This window comes from Molossus molossus, unplaced genomic scaffold (assembly GCF_014108415.1).
Source record: "Molossus molossus isolate mMolMol1 unplaced genomic scaffold, mMolMol1.p scaffold_m16_p_6, whole genome shotgun sequence".
In the NCBI taxonomy this organism is placed as follows: domain Eukaryota; kingdom Metazoa; phylum Chordata; class Mammalia; order Chiroptera; family Molossidae; genus Molossus; species Molossus molossus.
Window position 1 is genome coordinate 102,474,976 of NW_023425399.1, and position 24,739 is coordinate 102,499,714.

The 24,739-nt window shown below is 42.3% G+C and overlaps 1 protein-coding gene across 1 annotated transcript in view; it reads right to left on the bottom strand.

The window, feature by feature from the left end:
• Positions 1-253: 253 nt before the first annotated feature.
• Positions 254-24,739, bottom strand: part of MBD2 (methyl-CpG binding domain protein 2) — a 67,268-nt gene continuing 42,782 nt past the window's right edge. The window contains exons 4-7 of the mRNA XM_036244309.1: positions 7,864-7,954; positions 6,438-6,615; positions 1,974-2,110; positions 254-721 (exon numbers count right to left, since the gene is read on the bottom strand). Of these exons, the coding sequence (XP_036100202.1) occupies positions 1,984-2,110; positions 6,438-6,615; positions 7,864-7,954 (396 nt within the window). The 3' untranslated portion in view covers positions 254-721; positions 1,974-1,983. The remainder of the gene's footprint in view (positions 722-1,973; positions 2,111-6,437; positions 6,616-7,863; positions 7,955-24,739) is intronic.

The following is a 24,739-nucleotide window of genomic DNA, read 5'->3' on the forward strand; positions in this document are numbered from 1 at the left end:
AATGACTTATTTTTACAGAACGAACAGCAGTACTAGTCACAGGCAAGGGGAAAAAGAAGTACACATGCTAGATGACAACTTAATTCTGGTGAAAACACAATTCTCACCATACTAGAAGCCTACTGCAAATGTATAAACTACTTCCTACCAGCTCCACTTCAAAACTAAGGCCCAGGGATCACAGCTGCATGGGAATGCTAAGGAAAGGCTGTTTATTGCGTGTATTCTTTAACAGAAAGAATCCCAATCAGTCTGTGAATATAATCATTTATTTGTCTTTACAGTGATGATGGAAGAATGTACAGATGTCCTCTTTCAATAAAGTATAAAAATCTGTTTATATACAGTGAAGTCACAATAATCTTTAATTGGGAAATTTATTTGGTACTCTTGATCCATTCATATTAAAACTGGGGGCAACAAATGTTTCTTGTAAGTGCTACATTTCCAGTAGATTGCACCTGGCATCCAAAGCTCAGCTTCATCTTAAGGGTCCTGCTTGATATTACAAAAGACTAATTTTAAGTCCTAGGACTCAAAATAAACATCATTTTCTTGAATAATAGATATATACATCAAAAATACATCTAAAAAGGCATTGGTTAGTGCTGTTAAAAGCTCTATGTGCTCGGGTACATTTTGTTTTCTTACAGGCAAACCCAGTGGAAACGTTTGGTTCAATTCTAAGAATTTGCTCTTGGGGACGTCAGCCGAAAGCTACCTGTAAGGAAAAACAAACTTAAGTAATTCAGTGATTTCGCAGGTGAAGTCAGCAAAACTTGAAAGAATAATCAAAGATTGCATTTCCCTTAGCACCACATTTTTAAAGCCTTGATTAGCATTTAGTTATAGTGTGTTGTACATAAAAGTGCTCAACACATCCCCTCATCTTTCAGGCTCAAAGAAACGTCACTTCCCAGGGAGGTGTGCCGACCCTTCACCCACCTCAGCCCTGCCGTCAGCGCTCACAGCGCCTTCACCTTCCCTTCCGCAGCATGTAACACAGTTGGCAATTACACAGTCTGTGCGCGTTTACTCACTATGACTATACTGTACGGTTCTGTGAGCACGGAACTGTGACTGTGTCCACCACTGTGTCCCCAGGACCCAGCACTGAACGCAAGGATGACCGTCAGGACAGGTACATCTCCAGACTGAGGGCTCAGGCCAATTACAGGGCTACCACCCCGGAACTCCGCTCATTCTCTCTCTCCCTCCCCTCTTCCTTTCTCCCTCAGTTTTGGAGTAAAGACAGAAATAAATAATCAGCTGTGAGTGGCAGAAAGTAAGAAAAGGCTACAGGAACGAAGAGGGACAGCAGTGGGGAAGCAAGACACCACAGAGACACTGAGATCCGAGTGTAATCATGTAAAGAGAACATAGACCCAGTGAGACAAAGTCCATGAAACTAGAATGCGAGATGCGGATAGCATCAAAATCTGCATTTTTTTAAGATAAGTTATTTATTATAATTTGAAATGTCCTCATTCTCCTTGCATCAAATCAGTGCTGGAGAGAATCTAGAAAAAAGGGAGGGATTTTGCCTACTTTGCAGCCATAATTTTAAAGGGGAGACAACAGACGCCAGAAAGCTGGTGTGTGGAATGACAGCCACCTGCACCTCCTGTGGCCACTCCTCCCGCCCGGCAGAGTCGTGTTTTTCTCCCCCCCTTTTCTCTAAGGACGCCTTGGAGGGTCCCATCACTAACGGGGGGCGCGGTCCCCTGCGCGCGGCTGCAGGGCCGGGACTGCGCGGGGGAACAGAAGGCTCGTGGCGCTCAGTGGCTCTCAGTGGCGCTCAGTGGCGCTCAGTGGCCCTCAGTGGCCCTCCGGGGGGCGGCCCGGCCGGAGCGCCTGCACAACCTGTGGGAGGGGAAGCCTTCGTTCCCTGCTGAGGCCAGACAACAAAAGGCCAAAAAAAGCAAGGAAAGGAACGTCTTAAGCCCCAAGCCCCTCCCTGGGCGCTGGTTCACCTGATGAGACTCAGGCTTCATCTCCACTGTCCAGGTCAATGTCCAGCCCCTCCGTATCGGCCGCTCGGGACAAGATGTCCGCCATCAGGGCTTCTTCCAACTTCTTCCGCACTTGCTGCACTCGCTCTTCCTGTTTCCTGTGGAGAATCAAGAGCCACGGGTCACCGGGCAAGGCATGGAACTCGAAGCTGCCGCTGCAGTTCCCCTCTGCTGAGAACGGGCGATCCTGGGAAATCACGTCTCCTCTCCCACGGCAGCAGCTGCTTCTGCACTCACAGAAGCACACGGCACGAGGACGGGCAGTGCCCTCGTCTCAGGGAATTCTGGGAGGAGGAGGTTTATTTCAGTGACCTTTTCTTCAATTCGAGAATTTCAAATATGTGAATGATTTGGGGTTGTTCCTAAAAGGGTAATTTGAAGTATCCGAGAACCGGGTCTAGAACAGGAAGTAGCATGGAGCATACAGAAGAAAAGGAGCCGTGTTCAGTGGAGTCTGAGGACCACGGAGGCTGGTCAGGGCGAGCTGGGTTCAGGGGGGCACGCTGTGGCCCCTGGGCAGAGCCGGGAAGCTCTCTCCGGGTCCCCAGGCCTGCTGGCATCAGGCCATCCTGAAGGAACTAAGACCACGTGGTCCTCTGCAGCGAGGACAGAGACTGAAAAGCACGTCGTCAACTGAGATGAGCTGAGGAGGTCAAGAACATGCTACGAGTGTCTGTGTCTTGATGACTGCAGCCCTCAAAAGTGAGCGAATAATGCCAAGTCATAAAAGAAAATAAGGTTCCAAACCATTAGATGGAAAACAAAACACAAGAAAAGAACTATTGGTATGCACTTTATCGCCAAAAAACCAACAAATTCCAGAGTGGCTTCCTGACAGGGCGAGGGGGGCTCCTCCACAGCTCAAGCCAGCGAAGGGTGTCACCTCACGCCACGTGGAGAGGCAAAGGCTCCAGAGCCAGGAAGAGGGAGAAGAGGGCACAGGACGGTCTGAGGAAGGGGAAAGGCGGAGGGAGGAAAGGCGCAGGTGGAGGGCTGCCTTGATGGGAACGCAGAGCCCGCCGCTCTGGAGACCAGAGGACGGGGTGAGGATGGACGTCGGGGGGAGGAGAAGCCCAGACAAGAACAAACAAGGAGTACTGAGGGCTCTACTGGAAAAACAAACAAACCAAAGGAAGTGGCTTCCCTCTGTCCGCACGCAGGGGACAGCCGCAGCCCGCCCCACGGGAGCGGAGAGCAGGCAGCTCCAGGGTGCTGCACGACATCCCGAGGAGTCACTCCCTCGCAGCTCAGCCGGCTGCAAAGTCACAGGTCTGTTCCAGCCCACGCCTCTCTCATGCGGCTACCTCCACGGCAGTGAAGTTAACATATATTGTGTAGCCACAAAAACTTTTAATGGTGTAGCCAGCCTGATATGTCAGCTTTATTAAACTCTGAAAACAGCACAAAGAGTTGAAAGGTTTAGACCTCCACTTTTTAAGCGGATTTTCAAAATGAGGGAGGCCGTCACTGAGTTAGTCTGAACTCCATAGCCTCTGTCATGTTAAAAGACACAGGAGTTCAGCAGATTTCCATGTAGTGCAGCGAGGTCAAGAAGAGCACGTTGCTCACTGCTCAGTTAGCCTTGCCTCTGGCTCAGTGGCTCGAGCTCTGTGACAAGTGCCTGTGGGTCAGCTGGGGGCAGTCTCCCACTCCTAACAGTGTGAGAATGCACACGACTGCCCGAGTCACCCCATGAGGAAGACAGAGAAAATGGAGTGAATGGTGCTTTTAACGAGAGAAGTGTGTCTTAGACTCTAGCATGTGCCACGACTCTCTTTCATCCTGAGAATTACTTCCCACACTTACGAAAGCTGAAGTTAAAGCGCTGGCCCACTGAGGTAGGCAGAATTCTAACCAGTTCCCAAGCTGCCCGCCCCACCCCTGTGTACACTACTTGTATGATTCCCTCCCCTAGGGGCAAGCAGACCTCGTGAGTATGAGGGGATATAACTCCATGATTAGGTTACTAATTGACTGACCTTGAATTAATCAAGAGATTATCATAGAGGGTCTGACCTAGTAAGAAGAGCCCTTGAAAGGTGCCAGCCCTTCTGGAAAGAAGCTGAACAGGGACCATGGAGGGACCATGGAACAAGTAACTGCCCTCAGCCTAACTGCTGAGGACATCCCCACCCCACAGTCAACAAGAGAACAGGAGCCTCAGTCCACAACCTCAAGGAACTAGGTTCTGCAGCAACCATCAGAGCCTGAAAGGGGACCCAAGCTCCAGAAGAAAATGCAGTCCGGCAGACACTTTGATTTCAGCCTCGTGAGACCTGGGCAGAGAATCCAGTCATGCCTGGCCCAGACTCCGCACTTACGGAACTGTGAGCTAGCTATAAATGGGGGTTGTTTTAAGCTCCTAAGTTTATGTTACTCAGTATTAGAAAACAAATATATCCATGGATGAAAATATTATCAAAGATGCTGAAAAAATAGACTTCACGTCGAGATCTTAAACTGAAGGCTCACTGTACACAGAACTGGCTGCACGGCTGGAGGAAGGGCAACACCTCCACGTGCAGCAAGTTACTTTGAACCTGTGCTAATTCAACAAGCAGTGGTTGCTTAACAATTTCTGTTGTGACAATTAAATCAAATGGCAATCTGTTGGACAAGTTTACCTTAAAAGGAAATCATCCAGACCTGGCCTGGAGATAGTCCCCTCTATTGTGAAAAGGTCTGGTGTGCGGCCCTCAACATTCCCATGCTGTCACTCAGAGGACCTCCGCCAACACCCACCAGGGCCGGGCGGGATCCTGGTGACTCACTCCAAGACAGAAAACAACTTGTCTCCTGACTAATTTCCTTCCTCAAGGGGAAGAATAATTCAAAAAGCAAGTTGATTCCTCTCCTTGATTTTACATTTTGTTTTTCTTAAAAAATAATGCTCATTGTCAATTCTATGTAATCCAGGCATCTGAATGAAAGCAATGCTGAACCACTCTGCAGCTTTGTAAACCTAGAAAGGTTTAAACCTGATTATAAACCTAGCCTAGAGTCTTGCATTTAAAAACATTCTCACGTCAACTTTTATGACTTTAGGAAAAAAAAAAACAAATATAAAACATATTTGTAAATTATGTGAGTCAAAAGTGCCATCTGCTGGTTTTGTCTTAGAATAATACCCAGTAAAGCTTTCTGATTTATACCCAGAGGGTAGAAACAGTGAAGTATATACACACTGCCCTCTTTATAAAGAAAACACAGTATCCTACACTATCTTTTTTTTTAATCCTCACCCAAGGACATTTTTCCATTTTTTGTTCAGACAGAGTAGGAGGGAGAGAGAAGAAGAGAGAGAGAGAGAAACATCGATGTGAAAGGGACACATCGAGTGGCTGCCACCCGCACGACCAACCAGGGCTGGGGACAAACGGCAACCAAGGTACGCGCCCTTAGCGGGAACCAAACCCGGGTCTCTCTGGACCACAGGCTGACGCTCTAACCTCTGAGCCAAACTGGCCAGGGCACGTGTCTTTTTTTTTTTGGTATGTGCCCCTAGCGGGAACCAAACCCAGGACTCTCTAGTCCACAGGCAGATGCTCCAACCACTGAGCCAAACCGGCCAGGGCTACACTATCTTTATAAAACAATGATATTCCAGTTCACAAAGCCCTTATGAGAATGTCTCTGAGGTCTTAATATCCAGAGTAGTTTTGCTTATACTTTCTGGGCATTATCAACTTGAGCTGTATGTTTTCCTTTCGCTATTAGCTGCTGACAACCTAAGTCGTGGCCCAGCCACAGACGTAAAAGACGTTAGTAGATGCAGCTTGTGCCCTCTCCTCCGTCCAGGCTGTTTTATTGCTTTACCCTTTGCTTCACCTTTCACATTTGCTTCTCATTGGATTTTAGAGTGTGAGTGAGTAAGTGTCTGTCTCTCTTTTCCTGTCTCTTTCTCTTTGGGGCCAACTTAAATCTCCCCTTGAAACAAGGTGAAGCAGAGATAAGTAAAGTTCTAAATTGAGCTAAAGAGAGGTAAAAACATAATCAAGATAAGTAAATTAAACTTCGAAAACAACTGAACTTAAAGCAGCGTGGCTATGATCTGCTTGAAAGAGAGATTGTTTTGCAGACAAACCCGATGCAGAGAGCAAACACAAAAGGCACAACCAAGTGAAAAGAAGACCCCCAAACTGCAAAAGCCACTACAAAAATGACGAGTAGAGAGTACAACTGACCCGTCCTTTGGGCATGATCGCAATGATACCTTCACCCACAACACTTGTACATTTTTCAAGCATGTGTTTGTTTTCAGTGTCCTACATCACCTTCCACTGGTCTCACAAAAGCTCTGTAAATATCTATACACATAACTTTGTAATCGATTCATCACTTACTAGATGTGCCCCTGAACCCAACCAGCAGTATATAATTTATCAAATGTAAAAAACAACTCTGAAGTTTGTCAAACTGCCTTACCTAATGTCTTCATCTGTGACAATGAAAGCTTTGCAGAGGGGTTGAGATGTGTTAAGCCAAACAGCGGGGTTCTTTTCCACAGCAGGGGAGACTTGCCCTGTGATTGGTGCGGAGCTTGTGTGCAAAGCACTGGCAACAGCAGATAAAAGGGTCTCATCGTTACTACCTGGACCAACTCCTGCAATCAGAAAAATGTACTTGTTCAAGGAAAATTCTAGATGTGCTAAGCAAACATTGTGTCGCCTAAAATAACCAGGATTCACTTGGGATCATAATGTTTAAAACGGATATAAGCCAAGGCAGCAAAGGATTATATAATATCTACCTAATAGTTATTATACACCACAGAATTAACATTAAAGAAACAGTAACAAAATAGCTGAGCATTTCAATGAGACTTTAACATAACTTTTAAAATATTTTCCAAAAATTTTTCTCAACTTTTTAAAAGTTGGCTACATTTCTTCAAGCAAGGTCAATTATTTTAATGATCTAAGTCCCTTCTAAAGTCGTATTACATTCAAGTATTCCTATTAATGTACTCCTCAACTATTCCTGGAAGAGTTTCTCCTGTAGCTTTTAACATTAATTTCTAGCAATATCTCAATGCTTATCTTCTTTGTTTCAAGGCTTCCAAGGAGAAGTCAATGCAAACATGCTGTACCTGCAGCTTTAAGTTTTTCAAATACCTAACAAAATATCCAAATTCACAGATTTATTAAATTGCACACCTTAACTACTTTTAGAAGACTGGCCCCTACGACCACATTTAAATGCATTGCTTAAACTCATAAACTTGTTAAACCAGTCAAAGCAATAATTTCCGAGAACAGAGAAAGGCGAGGCAACATTCTAACCATGAACTATGAGGATTTTTAAGCAACCCACAACACATCCAGATTTAGAAGCTGAGGTTCTCATATGTGAAAAGTGATGCTTCGCTAGAACTTGGATCAACATGGTATGCCAGGCACACCAGCGACTGCACTGCGTCGGCTCCCGCTGCTGTCTGCGGCAGCAGTTTGTGCAGGGAGAGGCAGAGGGAGGCCTGCTAGCTGTTCTTTCGGGAAGAGAAAGAAAGAACAAGTGCTGGGGCAGGGCCAGATGCTGCAATGAACAGGAAGTTTGGGAAATTCTGCCATTCAGCTGCAGTCGGTTCTAAAAGCAGTACATGGGTTAATTTATATGAGAAACCTAACCTACAGCCAACATTTTTACACAGAAAATTAAAAAATCTTAGGTAATATACTGCCCTGAAGCATCCCTGCAACAGACAAGCATTTCGTGTCCGTTTCCTCCTGGGTTTACCCAAGAGGCCTGGCATCCAGCAAGGCACACCATCCCCACTCAGTCACTTCTGACTCTACAGCTTCTAACACAGAGGCCGGCACACAGTGGGCACTGATCAACTGAACTGAGATAATACCTTGAAGACCTTTGGGAAGTTCCATGGTTTTTATAATTTGTTCTGTTACATCTGATGCACTAAGTCCTTGTAGCCTCTTCTCCCAGAAAAGCTGTAAAGCAAAACATCACCATTAATAGATATATTCTTGGAACAAGAAAGTAGCGCATCGATGCTGTTGAATAATGAAATTGAAATTATTTCAAGTTTCCTAATTTCTCCATATTTTTCTTTACAAAAATCTAAACGATACTCCAAACAGGAATTACCTCAACACATCATAACTCTTTCAATTATATTACTCAAAAACTACTGTTTTTGTGCCCTGGCCGGTTGCTCAGTGGTTAGAGCATCGACCTGTGGATCAAAGGGTCTTGGGTTCAATTCCAGGTGGGGCAGATACCTGGGTTGCAGGTTCAGATCCCTGGCCCTGATTGGGGTCGTGCGGGAGGTAACCAATCGATGTGTCTCTCTCACATTAATATTTCACATCTCTCTCTCTCTCTCTCCCCCCTCCCCTCCCTCCCTTCCACTTTCTCTCTAAAAAAAAAAAAAAAATCAATGGAAAAATATCAAGTGAGGATTTAAAAAAAAAAAAAAAAAAGTTATTTTATGCAACCTGCTCACCTGTTACAATAGTATAGATTATTATGTTATATACTATATATAATTATTTATTATGTTATATACTATATATAATTAATTATTGTTCTTCCAAAGAACATAAAGTTTTAAAGATTTATTTGGCATGAAAATGTAATGTTATATTTTATCAGGGGAAAAAAAATAAATTACGTTATATAAATACCTCTTTATCCAGCATCATTAATCATCATCAAAAATCTATGTGATTTTTCCAAAACACTCAAATTTAGCTCTTTAGTATCCTGGGGTGGGGGGGAGCATTTTTTAATGGAAACTTCTCTAAAATGTTTTATACACTTCCTTGTTATTTTAAAACAAATGCGATATTCATGAATGACCGCCTCCCTGGTGCACAGAGCCTGGGTCACCTTAGCCACTCAGTGGCCGCAGGTCGTCACTTTGGACCTCCGTGAGCACAGTGGAGGCTCTCCATACCCTATGAGATTACTGAGTATACAATTGCTTATCCAAATTCTAAATGGTCCAAGACAGTTCTGCTGTTTGATTTGATATCTGCTCTATACTTCTTTCTCTCCTAGTTAGCTGCGGCTTCTCACTACCGTCACCGATCCACTCAGCATACATTTACTGAGCTCCCACTATGTTCTGTGCTTGCCCTATGGACGCAACAGAAAGTAACTGTCTTGTCCTCAAGTCTTCATCTTCTTCTAGTCTGTTTCATATCTACTGAAGCCCCCAAAAACAGATAAAGGAATTCCTTAGGATTCTGTAAATCTGTCTTTAATCTTGGATCCACGAGGCCTGTCACATAGTCGGTAATGAAAAATTGTTTGTGTGAATGACTAAATATGGGAGTAATTGGACTCAAAATGAAGATCTTGAGAGACACACAAACCCAAGTTGAACCCCAGCTCTAGATGTATGACCTGGACAAGTTCTATAGCCCCAGAAGCTTCAACTTCCTCTTCTGTAAGCTCTGGCAGCAATGACTATCACGTAAGACTATTGTGGGGGTTAAACAAGGCAGTACATGTATAGCACCTGTCACAGAGCAAACATCAGGTTTGTTAATTTACTTTTGGGGCTTCTGATTCTGACTTCCAGATATACAAGAAGTATCAGATAACTACCACCACCACTGCCCCCCCCCCAGATAAATGTGAAAATACAGTAAATAATTGTGTTTATAAGCAGGATAGCAATATGTTGGACTTACAATAACCTCAATGCTAGCACCAAGAATAACCTGCAACAGAATGTCTCACTTTCCTTGGAAGATTGCTGGTATAGAGTAAGACCTTATATCGCCCTACAAATTACATCATCAGCTGAGTATATGGTCAACATATATGAGGACATGAATACACTAATCATCACGGGTGAAAAACAGATGAAGGCTACAACTGATGAATGTGATAAATATCCCAAGAAACCCTATCTACTTTTGTTTTCTCTTTAGGGGAATAAGATCATCTAAGCTTTGAATATCACAACCACAGAAAAAGACAAGGAAAACAAAAACCAGTTAATTTCTAATGAAAACATATTAAGAGGAATCAGCAAGTATTTTTATAATAAAGTTTATATATACATAATTTAATTTGTAAAAAATAAGTCAACATTACCAAAGTACAAAAATTATGTACAGATATGATTAATATTTAACATCTAAAAATTCCAATTCTAAAATGTCAAATGTTAAATTTTTTACTTTCTATAATTTTTTAATTCCTATTAATTCAAAGGAAAATGATAAAATTGAGGAAAGAAAATTTTGCAAAATAAACCTTGGACTGAGAAATGAACACAGAGCTCTAGATTACAACTCCTGGTATTGCCACTCATCAGAGAGCCCTCAACTAAAGCGGAAGTTGAATCTGATATGCATGAATGACTCTTTATAACTGAAATGCTTCTACCATGAAAATGCAGATATATGTATTTATGTATGTATGTATGTGTGTGTAAATGCATTTTGCCAACCACAACCCCCCAAAGGAGGTGAAGGAAGAGGAAAATGGCAGAGAAGGAAAGGAGGCTAGTTTTAAAAGACAACAATTAACTGGTGAAGGTCACCACAACCCTCTTCTCCATCCTTTCCACCACCCATTCAAAGCTAATAAGCTCACCTAATATTCTTCCTGAGATAATGTTTATACCTTCGTGTTTACTCCTCCATACAGGGTGTGCCAAAAGTAGGCTTACAAAAAATAAAATAAAAAGTAAAAATATTTACATAAGCAGGCATTATGCTAAGTGAAAGAAGCCAGTCTTTTACATACTATATGATTCAATTTGTATGACATTCTGAAAAAGAATCAACTGCAGGGATGGCTGCCTGGGGTTAGGGGTGGAGTGAGGGTCTGACCACATAGGGTCAGCACAGGAAATTCTTTGGGGTGCTGGAATTGTACTGTTATTTTGATGAACACAAATTTTATCCAGCTGCTGATACAAACACCCTCTGCTCCCCTCCCAATCCCCAAGCCAATTACTAAAGGAATGATCAACATGCACTATCTCCATTCCTCAGACCATCCTGTCCAGGACTTCTCACTACATTGACTCTCACCAAATTCAGTGACCTCTTCTCATTATCTTTGGCCATTTTATAACCCTGACTACTTTGGAGGGGTGCAGAGCAGGGAAGAGCTCTTTCTCTGCCTAAATGTAACATTTCCTGATCTGCTCATTTATGAGTCCCGTATTTTACGAGGGGATTGATTGTAGGCATATGAAGTTCCTATTACATTACTTCCCCAACCATTAGAAATCTTTTCTAAAAACATATTTTTATTCATTCTTTTAAAGGGAGAGACACATCGATGTCAGAAACATCGACTGGCTGCCTCCTACACACCCCTACCAGGGACTGAGCCCGAAACCCAGGCATGTGCCCTGACCGGGGATCAAACCAGCAGCCTTTCAGCGCACAGGACAATGTCCAATCAACTCAGCCATAGCAGCCAGGGCACCACTATCAACCTAAAGACAAAAATATTGAAAAGATGGGTCTCCCTAAATATGTAAGGCGTCCCCCTCTGCAATAGCTGTCTAGTCTCTTCCACCACACTTCCATAAACACTGCTGCTGCCATAAATCTTAGCCTACCCCTGAAAAGCTGATCTTGCTTGCCAAATCCAATGATTTCCTCAGCTTAACCCTGCTGCCTGGTGTGAGGCCAAGTAATCATGTAACACTTTTTTTTTTTTTCCTTTATTGGTTTTTAGAGAGAGAGGAAGAGAGGGGGAGAGATAGAAACATCAATGAGAGAAAACATCAACTGGCCGCCTCCTGCATGCTCCCCACTGGGGATTGGGCACAACCTGGACATGTGCCCTGACCGGGAATCAAATGGCAACCTCTTGGTGCATGGGTCGATGCTCAACCACTGAGCCACACCAGCCAGACCAGTGTAATACTTTTAAGGGGCAAGGATTTAATATTTTGGAGAGACTCCCCAAATGTGCTAACACTCTCAATTATTACGCCCCTTTCTAATCCCCTCACTAATCAGACCGTCCTGTAGCCTCTAGCATCTTGTTCTCTTGTTACCCTCTAACACATGAGAAAAGTTGGTAGCTCCCATCTGTGTATTACTTTGTACTGCCAGTGGTCTAGGCAACGTCCTATCCAGTCTGCTGATGGAGAACCACAGGATGGGATTAAAAGTCATCCCAAACCACAAACATGCTCAAATCATCAGTGACCGAGGCAGGACAGCTTGGGAGAAACCATCTACTAGAAACTGGAATTCATCTCTAGACTTTTGCTTCTCGTGCAGATGTAATAAGTACCACTAGGACATCAGTGGATGCACAGCTGTACTCTGTCTTGGGTCCAAGAGGACAAAAATGATGGTGTGAAATAAAAGGTGCTTCTTTAGCGAGATGAATGATCAAATCTGTTTCCTGAAAGTAAAACCTACCCAGACTACAACTGTAGGCTTTCCTTCGTTGCTGTGGATTCAACTGGGACTTTAAGGGGTTTGTTCAACTTGCCTGACAGAAGATATCCAAGAAGAGGATGAGGAAACAAGAGGGATCACAAACAACCCTCACAACCACACACAAACACACATCCCAGCCTAACGCACCAAGAACTCAGGCTGGTCGTGGTTATCAGTTTTGTCCTCTATCGCCCTGAGCCTAATCATACATGCTCTGAAGGGATTTGCACTCATTTGGGGAGGTCAGATAGGACCGTTTAGTGGAAAACTAAGATAGGGCAGTTTAGAGGGTCGATCCAAATTCAACAAATATTCCTCTGGTGCCCATCGCAAAGTATTCTGCCAGTTACGAAGGTAATTGGTAATTGCTGCCCTTTAGGAGTTTAATGTTTGGTGGAAAACTAGTAAAACTCTATAAGGAAGACTGTAATAAGTGAAATAATAAAGATATGAAATTAATTTCAACTTGGGAGAATTTGGGAAGACTTTTAGGAAGAGATAGTTCTTAAAAAATGTGTAAGAATCCAACAGAGGAGGAACCACTACTCCAAGCCAAGAAAATAGCTTGAGCGAAGGCAAGGAGGTGAGACAGCGAGGACAAGCTGGTATTTTACGCAGAAGAACCATCAGAGTTTTGAAACTGTACATCACAAGGCCTCAGCCCCAGAGCTTCCCTCAGTAGTTCTGGTCTAACGTTAGAAGGCTAGTTTTATTTTGTTTGGTTTTTGATCAGCGTCTTAGGTGAATCTGGTGCAGCCCCAAGGATCCAGGTGAAGAAAGACTAGCTGGTTTGAGTTGAGAGAACAGTAGTGCACACACAGAGCTGGTCTAAGTTGACCACCGAGATCTTGGAGTTTTATTCCTGATTATAACAGAAGATAAAAAGATACATATTACGCTATCTTCTCCTTGCAGAGGACTAGAGGAAGATCTTTTGCCTTTCTATTTTTCATTGCAGGAGGACTTGGGTTAAAGTATATTCAAAAGCACACCAATCTGTGCAGGGTAAATAGAAATTGGAGCTTACCCAAAGTTCTCTTTCTGCCCAGTCCCATTCTCTTGGTGGAGTAAGAGGAGGGAGATGAGAACAGCTACCATTTACCCACTGAGCCCCTCCCCTGCGCCTGGCATTGTGCCAAGTACTTTATGTACAGCAACTCAGTTCACCGGTCCTGCAGCATGCTGAAGAAGGTGCCATGCCCCATTTACAGTAACTTACCCATTAGTCAGTGGTGCAGCTGGAATGAAGACTCAGGTCAGTACGATTCTACAGGCCTGATCTTAACAAGAAAAGCTCCAGAAGAGCCTGTGCATTTTTGGCTCAGTGTCAGATCATCTATTAACAGGTTTAAGACTTTTCTATCCACAAAAACCAAAGACTGATGAAAGATCAATAAATGCCAAGAAAACTATCAAGTTAATCTGTTCACCTACTAAGTAATACTGTTCGAGTCAGCAACTGTAGGCAGTTGGAGTTGATTCCTGCCTCCTCCTTGTGCGACATTATCAGACCCAGGCTTGTCATATATTTATACTAAAGCTGTCAGAGATTTAAGATGATATCAAACCATAATTTGGCATAGCTCACATAATAAAAACTAAAGAATTGGTGTAATATATATATTCTCTACAAATTTGCTTTCTTAGAATTAATTGCAAATATCAACCACATTGAATACACAATTTTTATTTGGTGGGTCAATATCCAAGAATGAGACCTCTACTCCAAGAAAACCCTTCCAGATGCATCACACTAACAACGGAGTGATAGCAGATATTTCCTAACACAGGAGACAAGGAGTGACTGACTAAGAATATATAACTGAAGACCTTTGAAATTTATGAGATTACTGCTTTAGGTCAATATGCTAACATCTATTTCTCACGAACACACTGAAAAAGCATCTAGATCAAATATTGCTAGGATTATTTTCCTCCATCATTATATTTAATTTGAAAAGCATTGATGTGTCTGTGTATGTTTTAAAAAGTTCCCTGATGAAAAAAAAGTGACCTTCTACGTATGTATACTCATGACCTCAACTTGAGAGTCAATTCAGCGGGTGGGAAGATTTAACTTCTGAGTAGCAGAGTGAATGAAACTGGGCTTCAGAGTCAGACCGACCCGTGTTTGCATCCTTATTGTCACTTATCAGCTTCATGAAGTTGGACAACTAACTCAACCTGCCGTGGTATCAGTTTCCTATCCTATGTAATGGAAAAATAAAGACCATCTCAAAGGGTTACGGAAACGAAACGAGCAGGTTTTATAAGCTCCTTCAGTTCAACATGTCCAGTGGGGAGCAAGTGTCATGCTACTACGCAGCTTCACCCCTGGCTTCTAGCACACATGTGATCCTACAATAGCACGTAATGAAAATTTGGTCATCTGATTAAAATCATTAAATACAAACAAAGCAAAAAATAATCAACTCGGAAAGGTGAGCATTCACATATGAAGACTGATCACATACATATAAATCTGCCCTTCCCTCCCAGGTTCTCATCTGGGTTTTCTTGCTACTACAAGAATCTTAAAACTCACCTTCTCCCTCTTCTCATCCAAGCCAGACAGCCTCTCAGCTAGGACCCAAGGTTGGAAGAAATTTGATAAGCATGACCAGCTACATAATTTGCAGGGCCCAGTCCAAAAGGAAAATGTGAGACCCCTTGTTCAGAAAGCATTAACTTCTCGTTGGCAGCAGCAGAACCTTCGACCAGGCAGGGAGCCCTTCGAAGCACAGGGCTCCGGGCAACCGAGCGGCGTGCCCAGGCAGCGTGCGGCAGGTAAGGACAGCACAGCAGAGCAAGGAGGAGACCCTGTGCCGCTGCAGCAGTGCTTAGGGAAGCGCTGGGATATGCGCTCATCCTGTGAATTTCTCAAAGAAGGAAGGCAACAAAATATAGTTCTGGCTGGATCTATGCAATACAAAGGAAACTCGATGAGAGAAAGAAAAAGAAAACTTCACTCTTCATTAGAACAACCCAAGGATGTTTCATCCCTCCTGTCTTTCCTCATCGGGAGAAGGATCACAGCCCAGGTTCTCTCCAGGTGAGCAGTGCAGGTAGGGAAGGAGGGGAGCCCTGGGAATGAAGAAACCATAATGGGGAAGAGTGGAATGAAGCCCAGAAAAGAACCAGAATTTTGTTATATTTAAATTCCAGTGGATAACATGGATAGCTTTTAATTAAGATTTGCTGAAACTGTAATTTTCTTATTTTTACCCCATCTATTTCCATGTTGTGATGATAGTAAAGCCTTTAGAAAAACCTCAAAAGGGCTTTGAGTGTATTTCAAGAATAGAAGGTAGAAGAGAATCAGGGAATACAAACTACATTTCTGTTTCACAGTGAAGCAAGAGGAGGAGAAAAGGCTTGAACCACAGCAATGGCCTGGAGCAGAGTTTCTAATCTTAGCACTGCTGACATGTGGGGTTGCTAAGTCTTTGTTGTGGATGTTCAGTAGCATTCCTGGCCTACACCCACTAGGTACCAGTAGCACCACCCCATTTGTGACAACCAAACTATCTCGAGACATGGCCAAGTTTCCCTAGTATATGGGGGAGCGAGGGAGAGTGGGGGACAAAATCAGGTCTGGCTGAGAACCCCTGGTCCAGAGGAGGAGGACAGAGGTTTCCAGTGGTGGGGCCCAGATCTCACAGCTGAAATGCAAGGGAGATCCCTCCCCTGGACATGCCATCGCTGCAACCCGTCCTCTGTCCACTTTCAAGAGTCCCTGACCCAGCTCCCCTTCCTGGGCCTTAAAGGAACCACCCTAAGTGGCTTGGAGCTGGGTGCCTCGCCTCTTTGTCACTGCAAGACATATGGGGGAAGGAGAGGGAAGATAATGCAGAAGTGGGAGAAACATCTCTTACCTCACGATTTGAAATTTAATGACTTCCTGATAGGAACATGGCTATACAAAGTAATTATTTTTAATAATTCAGACACACTTTAGATTCAGTGGTCTTTTGTGGGCTGATCTGGGATGCTAGAACCATTTAACAAACTATAGAAATGATCCCTGAAAGTATAGTCTTTGCTAGAACCATTTAAAATATCATTTCTGGCCCTGGCCAGTTTGGTTCAGCAGTTAGAGCATTGTCCCACGCACCAGAGAGTCCCTGGTTCGGTTCCCGCTAAGGGCATGTACCTTGGTTGCAGTTTGTCCCTGGTCAGGTTGGGGTTGTGCAGGAGGCAACCAGTCGATGTGTCCCTTTCACATTGATGTTTCTCTCTCTCTTCTTCCCTCTCTCCCTCCTGCTCTATCTGAAGATAAATGCAAAAATGTCCTCAGATGAGAATAAAAAATAAATAAAATAAAATATCATTTCTGGCCCTGGCCAGTTTGGCTCAGTAGTTCGAGTGTCGGCCTGCGGACCAGAGAGACCTGGGTTCGGTTCCCGCTAAGGGCACAAACCTCGGGTGCAGTCTGTCCCTGGCACCAGTTGGGGTTGTGTGGGTGGCAACCAGTCAATGTGTCTCTCTCACGTCGATGTTTCCCTCTGTTCCTCCCTCTCTCCCTCCCCCTCTTGCTCTGTCTGGAGATAAATGCAAAAAAAAGTCCTCAGGTGAGGATTAAAAAATATATTTATATATACCATTTCTGTTGGAAGTTATATAGTTCCGAACAACTGAAATGTGACATTTTATATTCCACTCCATACACCAGAAAGCACCCATATGTACAGATTTTAGAATGAGCTTTCTGAGAACACAAGCACATGCAAATCTGTGACTGATATTGAGAAAGGCAGAGCCCCATTCGGAATGACTTTAGGTGTTCAAGTATAGGCACAGCAACAAAATAGAACCGACGGGTTGATCTTGAACATGTTCATTTCTGTAAATGCTTCGTATGTAGGTATCAGTAGGGCCTGGCCAATTCTAAACTAAAATTTCTGAGTAAAAGCATCTCAACAAACTGAGCCACACAAAAACCTAACACTTATTTCAGTCCTCATTTATTGTGTTAAAACACATCTTTCCTTGTCTTCTGAAATTATAATCTCTGTTAAAAAATGAATAATAAAGAAACATTGAAATTTCAATAATGAAACTAGGTAAAGTTCATCTAAACTTCCTATATATCTGAACTCCCATCTCTTATTGTTTATTTTAAATACCATAAGCTGAATATTAGCTCCTAAGTCAAGAAGCCTGTAATAATCTGCTTTAGACTCCAAAGCAGACTATAAAACCAGAAGCTTAGGCCCAAAGCCCTGACCTTCTTCACGTACCCTCCTGCCTGACCCCCTGAACCACTGCACTGTAACTTCCTCACTTCCCTCCCGGCTCCAGGGAGTGAGACTTCTGCTACCTTTCTAAGGCCCTCTGTACACGCGGCTCTTGTACACATTCTCCTGCCCCCTCCTGATCCGGTCTCATCCATTCACCCATTTCCTCTCACATGTCCCCGTTCTCCCCTCCTCTCCTGGGGCTTCATCCCTTGAAGGAACAGATACATTCAAACACTGATAACCTAAAAACTATCCTTATTCACACTACTTCTCCCTCAAACCACCTCTACCTTCCCCTCCACTAGGAGAGAAACTATCTTATTCTTCACATTCCATTCTTGTTTTTCCTTCTAACCTGGACTCTTCTCCTACTATTGTATTAACATTGACTGCCCAAGATCACAGGAGCCTTGTAATTACCAAATCCCACTCCCGATTCAGGCCCACTTTGGCCCACTTAAGTACTTCAATCATGGCTGTCAGAGGACTCATGCAAGTCTGCCTTTTATGATGCTTCGCCATACATTTCACTAACACTGAAAATTATGTTAGAAAAATACGTTTTCTAACACTGAAAATTAAAACTTCTAGTATTGGTCAAAGAAATAAGACTATGAGCATTTTTTCCTAATGAAAACAAATACCTAAAATGCCTAAGATGTGAAATACCTTTTAAAGTATGTGAAGACAGCCCTGGCCAGTTTAGCTCAGTGGGTAGAGTATCAGCCCATGGACCAATGACTCCAGTCAAGGGCACGTACCTCAGTTGCGGTTCGTCCCCGGCCCTGGTAAGGGTCATGAAGGAGGCAACCAGTCGGTATGTCTCTCTCACATTGATGTCTCTCTCTCTCCCCCTCTCTCCTACTCTCCCACTCTATCTGAAGATAAATAGAAAAATATCCTTGGGTGAGGATTAAAGTATGTGAAGTGTTAATTAAAGTATCTAAAGTGTTAATACTTTGTAAAACAGAAGGACCAAAGTCACCTTTAAAATCTCAAGAGATTAAAATTTTTTTAACTCTTCAGAGTTTTAATCGGCACAGTCTTCATCTCTGTCAAGAGCATGATACTAGACACACAGTTGGCACTCAAATGCTGGCATGATGAATTATGGCTAAGCAGAGGGGGTACAGGGTAACAGAAAGAACACTAGTTTGTGAGCTTTATTCCTGACTCAACCACTAAATAGATGTGCTGTCTCAGGTAAATTCTTTGATCTCTGTATTTTCACCAGCAAAACAGAAATACTAGTAACTGCCTTATCTATTTCAGAAGGTTCTCAAAACAGCAACAAAAAAAATGAGAAAATTCTTGGAAAATATAAATATTTTATTGAATTGATCAAGATACTTTCTAATGTTAAGATTTCACAAATTCAATGAACATTTTATTCACTTTCCTAAGGCTTTTGCTAAATCTAATCAAAGACCAAAAGATCTTGTCATGTATTTGTAGACTAAAACAAAACCCAGAAGATGTGCATTTCACATGCACTGATTCATGAACAGCTAAAAGTGCCGCACAGAGGGATGAAGCTCCCTAACCAGAAGGAATTTGCTGTCTAGTCTGTACACTGCTCTTCTTCAAATCAACCCCATATTATATTTGAGTTGCCTAATTTTGGTCAGAAGAAACCAACGTAACTTAAATACCATGGCCCGCAAACATCAGAGGTGAAAAATAGCCCCTTATTTTGTGAGTGTGGCCTGGGAAGAAGGGGCTAGACAATGACAAAATTATTATGTAAATCAAGGAAAAACTTGATTCACGTGGCTGTGTGAACTACAGTAAGATGTCCTGTTAAGTCAAAAGATAACATTCGGGGCTAAGGAGGACAGAAGAGTGGAGCAAAGGCACAAGGGGTTGAGGAGGGTGGGGAAGGGCCGCCATCTGCTCTGGCTGCCTGTCTAAATTCCTATGTGCTAACAAACGCCGAGTGGGCACATAAGCCTCGTCAAATGCCTCCAAAGTGCCATCATCCTAAGATGACCATGGAGTAAGAGTTCTCCTTCATGATGCCTATAAGTTTCTCATGTGCTACTCTCAAAGGGAACATTTTAATAACAATTTCTGTATTAAAACATAGTAAGCCCACAGAGGGACTTAGGTCTGGTCCTTCATTTCACTTGTTTGTCACATTTCCACACACTTGGAATTATTTGTTCAGGGTTTTTTCCCCTTATTATATTGAAAGTTTTATGAGAACAGGGTGCATGTCTAACATTTGTGTTCACACAGCACCTGTAATATATTCTGCTGAATAAATAAATTAATGATTTCAAAACCCACTCAGTGGCAGGAACTTTGATCTGTAATAGCTTTCATTATCATTATTGTTTATCAGGAGAGATGCCCTTCAAAAAAGCTTTCTTGAAGCTAATTTCAATAATGCAAGTTAATTCCTCATTTTTTAATAGTAGGACATCAATAGATACTATTTCACTTTTAATATTGATAAATCAAGAAATAGAAGTATATATGTACTATTTAAAATATGACATTCACATTTAGTGCACTGCTGGTGGGAATGCAGACTGGTGCAGCCACGATGGAAAACAATATGGTGTTTCCTCAAAGAATTAAAAATTGAACTTCCATTTGACCCAGTGATTCCACTTCTAGGAATATATGCTAATCACTAAGAATATATGCACCCCTACGTTCATAGCAGCACTATTTATAATAGCTAAGCTCTGGAAACAACCCAAGTGTCCATCAGTAGATGAGTGGATAAAAAAGCTGTGGTACATATACACAAGGAAGTACTATGCAGCTGTAAGAAAGACAGACCTCTTATCCTTTGAGATGACATAGAGGGACCTGGAGAGTATTATCCTAAGAGTATTATCCTAAGATAATACCTGGAGAGTATTATCCTAAGCAAAACAAGCCAATCGGAGAAAGACAAACACCACATGATTCACTTATTTGTGGAATATAATGAACAAAACAAACTAATTAACAAAATAGACCCAGAGACATAGAAGTAGGGTACAGACTAACTCAGAAAGAGGGGGTCAGGAATGGGGGCGGGAAGAGATAAACCACAGAACTTATATGCATGTATGCGTAACCAATGGACATAGACGACAATGCTGGGGACGGGGGTGGGCGGGGGTGGGGACTGGGAGGAGGGTGGCAATGGGATAAAAAGGAGAAACATCTGTTTACAAAAAACATAATTTACAAAAATAAATTAATTAAAAAAATTAAAAATAACCCTGGCCGGCTTGCTAAGTGGTTAGAGTGTCGGCCCACCGACCAGAGTCCAAGGTTTGGTTCCTGCTAAAGGCACGAACCTCAGTTGCAGTCTGTCACCGGCCCCGGTTGGGGTCGTGTGGATGGCAACCACTCGATGTGCCTCTCTCATGTCGATGTTTCTCTCTCCCGCTCTCCCTCCTGCTCTATCTGAAGATAAATGCAAAAATGTCCTCGGGTGAGGATAAAAAAATAAACAAACAACCCTGGCCGTTTGGCTCAGAGATTAGAGCGTCAGCCTGCGGTCCAGAGAGACCGGGTTCGGTTCCCGCTAAGGGCGCGTACCTCGGTTGCAGTTTGTCCCCGGCCCTGGTTGGGTCGTGCGGGTGGCAGCCACTCGATATGTCCCTTTCACATCGATGTTTCTCTCTCTCTCTCCCTCTTACTCTCTCCCCCTCCCATTCTATTGGAACAAAATATGGAAAAATGTCCTCAGGTGAGGATAAATAAATAAATAAACAAGCAAAAATAAAGGGGCTCATAAAGCTGGAAAAAAAACCAAAAAAGAAATAACAAGCAAATGTAAACGTTAAGAAAAAGGTCCCGCCCTGGCCGGTTTGGCTCAGCGGTTAGAGCGTCGGCCTGCGGTCCCGAGAGACCCGGGTTCGGTTCCCGCTAAGAGCACGTACCTCGGTTGCAGTTTGTCCCCAGCCCTGGTTGGTCGTGCGGGTGGCAGCCACTCGATGTGTCCCTTTCACATCGATGTTTCTCTCTCTCTCTCTCTCTCTCTTCCTCTCTCTCCCTCCCACTCTGTCTGTACAAAAAATGGAAAAAAGTCCTCGGGTGAGGATAAAAAAAAAAAAAAAAAAAGAAAAAGGTCCCAATATTACTATAAGAAGACCTCAAGACGGTAAGTGTTAAATAAGGCAAAGCATGACCCATTATAATTAACTAACTTCTATACAATAAATGTTACCTTAACAAATTTAAAGATAAACTGAGTCTGGATTTCCATGGGGAAAAGTGAATACATAAACTGAGTTCACAGCTTGTTAAGAAAGCTCTCCCTGCCCTGGCTGGTGTGGCTCAGTGGTTGTAGCACTGGCCCATGCACTGATGGGTCACAGGTTCAATTGCCAGTCAAGGACACGTACCAGGGTTGCAGGTTTGCTCCTGACCTTGGTCGGATCACATGTGGGAGGCAACCAATCAATGTATCACATCGATGTTTCTCATTCCCTCTCTCTTCTCTCTCTCACCCTCCCTCCCTCCCTTCCCTACTCTCTTTTAAGAAAAAAAAAAAACAATGGAAAAAATATCCTCAGGTGAGGATTAACACAAAGAAAAAGAAAAAAGAAATCTCTCCCCACTACTTCATTCCACCTTTCATCTGGATACTACCAAAACCAGAGAAAAGGTAGTATCACAACAAAGACTACAAACATTAAAAATATTACTAACAAATATTATAAACAACCTTATACCAAGTTCAAAAACTATGAAACACACATATTCCTAGAAAAAGATGTTCCCAAAATTGGTATAGAAAAAAATAGAAAATATGACTATTAATCTGTGTACCTACTAAATTGAATCTGTAATTTCAAACTTTCCCATTTAAAAAATACTTAGGGTGAGATGGCTTCACAACTAATTCTTTCAAACAGGTAAAAAAAGTACTAATCTGCCACAAACTCTTCTAGAGATTATTAAAAGAGAGATAACTTCCAAGTTTATTTTACAAGGCCAGCAAAACCGCAATACTAAAGCTCGAGAAGAAGATTATGAGAAAAGAAAAACCCAAGTCCATCTCTCTCATAACTATACATGCAAAAAATCCAAAACAAAATCACAGCAAATCTAAACAGTGATAACAATGATAATACACCATGACCACAATGGGTTGGATCCAGGAATTCAAGGTTTGTTTCCCATTAAAAACAAACAAAAAACTAAGTTGTGCAAGTCACCACATAAAACAATCACTGTAATGCACTATATATTAACAGCACAAAGAATAAAAACTGTATTATCATTTAACAAGGTAGAGAAAAAGAATTTGATATAATTCAATACCCATTCATGAAAAATATTCTTAGTAAAAAACTATGAATAAAAATGAATTTCCTGGCCCGGCTGGTGTGGCTCAGTGGATGAGCGCTGACCCATGCACGAAGAGGTCAACAGTTAGATCCCCGGTCAGGGCACATGCCCAGGTTGTGGGCCAAATCTCCAGTAGGGGGAGCCATGCAGGAGGCGGCCAATGGATATTCTCTCTCATCAATGTTTCTCTCTCTCCCTCTTCCTTCCTCTCTCTCTAAAATCAATAAAGAAAAATATATTTTTTAAAAGTGAATTTCCTTTACCCGACAAAGAGTATTTATAAAAATAAACCTACAGCACCCACTATATTTAATGAAGAAACACTAAAACCATTCCCTGGTATCATGAATGACATTAAGTACAACTATTCAAGATTGTATTGAAAGTCCTAACCAGCGAAATAAGTCAAAGAAATAAAAAGGTTTAAGGACCAGCAGGGAAGAAATAAATTCATTTGCAGATGACAGGTTTGTTTATGTATAAAGACAAGAGACTCAATGATTATTTAACTAGTGAATTAGGAAGATAACTGAATTCACTATACAAAATCACCTTATTTGTATATACACAAACAAAAAAAATTTTAATGTTTAATGTAATCACTTAAGAGTAACATCAAAACTCATCAAATATCTATAAATTAAAGATGTGTAAGGGCTCTAGAGTGAAAATTACAAAATATTAATGGAGAAATATAGACAATTTAAGAATTCTAAAACTTGCCCTGTCCGGTTTGGCTCAGCAGTTAGGGCGTTGGCCTGCAGTCGAGAGAGACCTGGGTTTGGTTCCCACTAAGGGCACGTACCTCGGTTGCAGTTTGTTCCCGCCTTGGTTGGGGTGTGCAGGAGGTAACCACTCGATGTGTCCCTTTCACGTCGATGTTTCTCTCTCTCTTTCTTCCTCTCTCTCCCTCCCACTCTTATCTGAACAAAAAATGGAAAAATGTCCTTGGGTGAGAATAAAAAAAAAAAAGAATTATAAGACTTAATATTGTTAAAACTGTCCAAAACTGATCTATAGATATAAATCCTAGCCAGTTTGGGAGAAGACTGGACAAGCTGAGTCTAACATTTATATGGAAATTGAAACAACCAAGACTGAACAAGATAATCTTGAAGAAAAACAAAGCTGGAAAACTTAAACTACCAGATATCAAGATTTTTTATAAAACTGGAGTAATTGCCCTGGCCCGTTTTGCTCAGCGATTAGAGAATCAACCTGAGGACCAAAGAGTTGCAGGTTCAATTCTGGTCAAGAACATGTACCTTGGTTGCGGTTCAATCCCTGGCCCTGGTTGGGGTCATGCGGGAAGCAACCAATCAATGTGTCTCACATCGATGTCTCTTTCTCTCTCCCTCCCTCCCTCCCACTCTATCTGAAAATCAATGAGAATATATCCTCAGGTGAGGATTAAAAAAGAAAAGAAAAAAAAAACTATAGTAATTAAGACTGGTATGGGGAAAAAAGACAAATAGACTGATGAAACAGAACAGAGGGTAGAAATAAATTCACATGTAAATAAACCAAAGGAATAGAACAGAGTGAAAAAGCTGACTTTCACAGGACTGGTACACTTTCTCCTTTGATATCTGACATTTCACATATGAAGGAGGTGACAAGGTAGAGGAATGGGAAAAGAATGGTCTTCTCAGTAAATGGTGCTAGGTCAAATGGATATGCACATGGGAAAAAATAAATCCACCTTACATCGTATATCAAAGTCAATTCCTGATGGACAGTAGACCTAAATGCAAAAGTAAAACAAAGCTTTTAAAAGAATGATAACCTTAGAATAAGAACA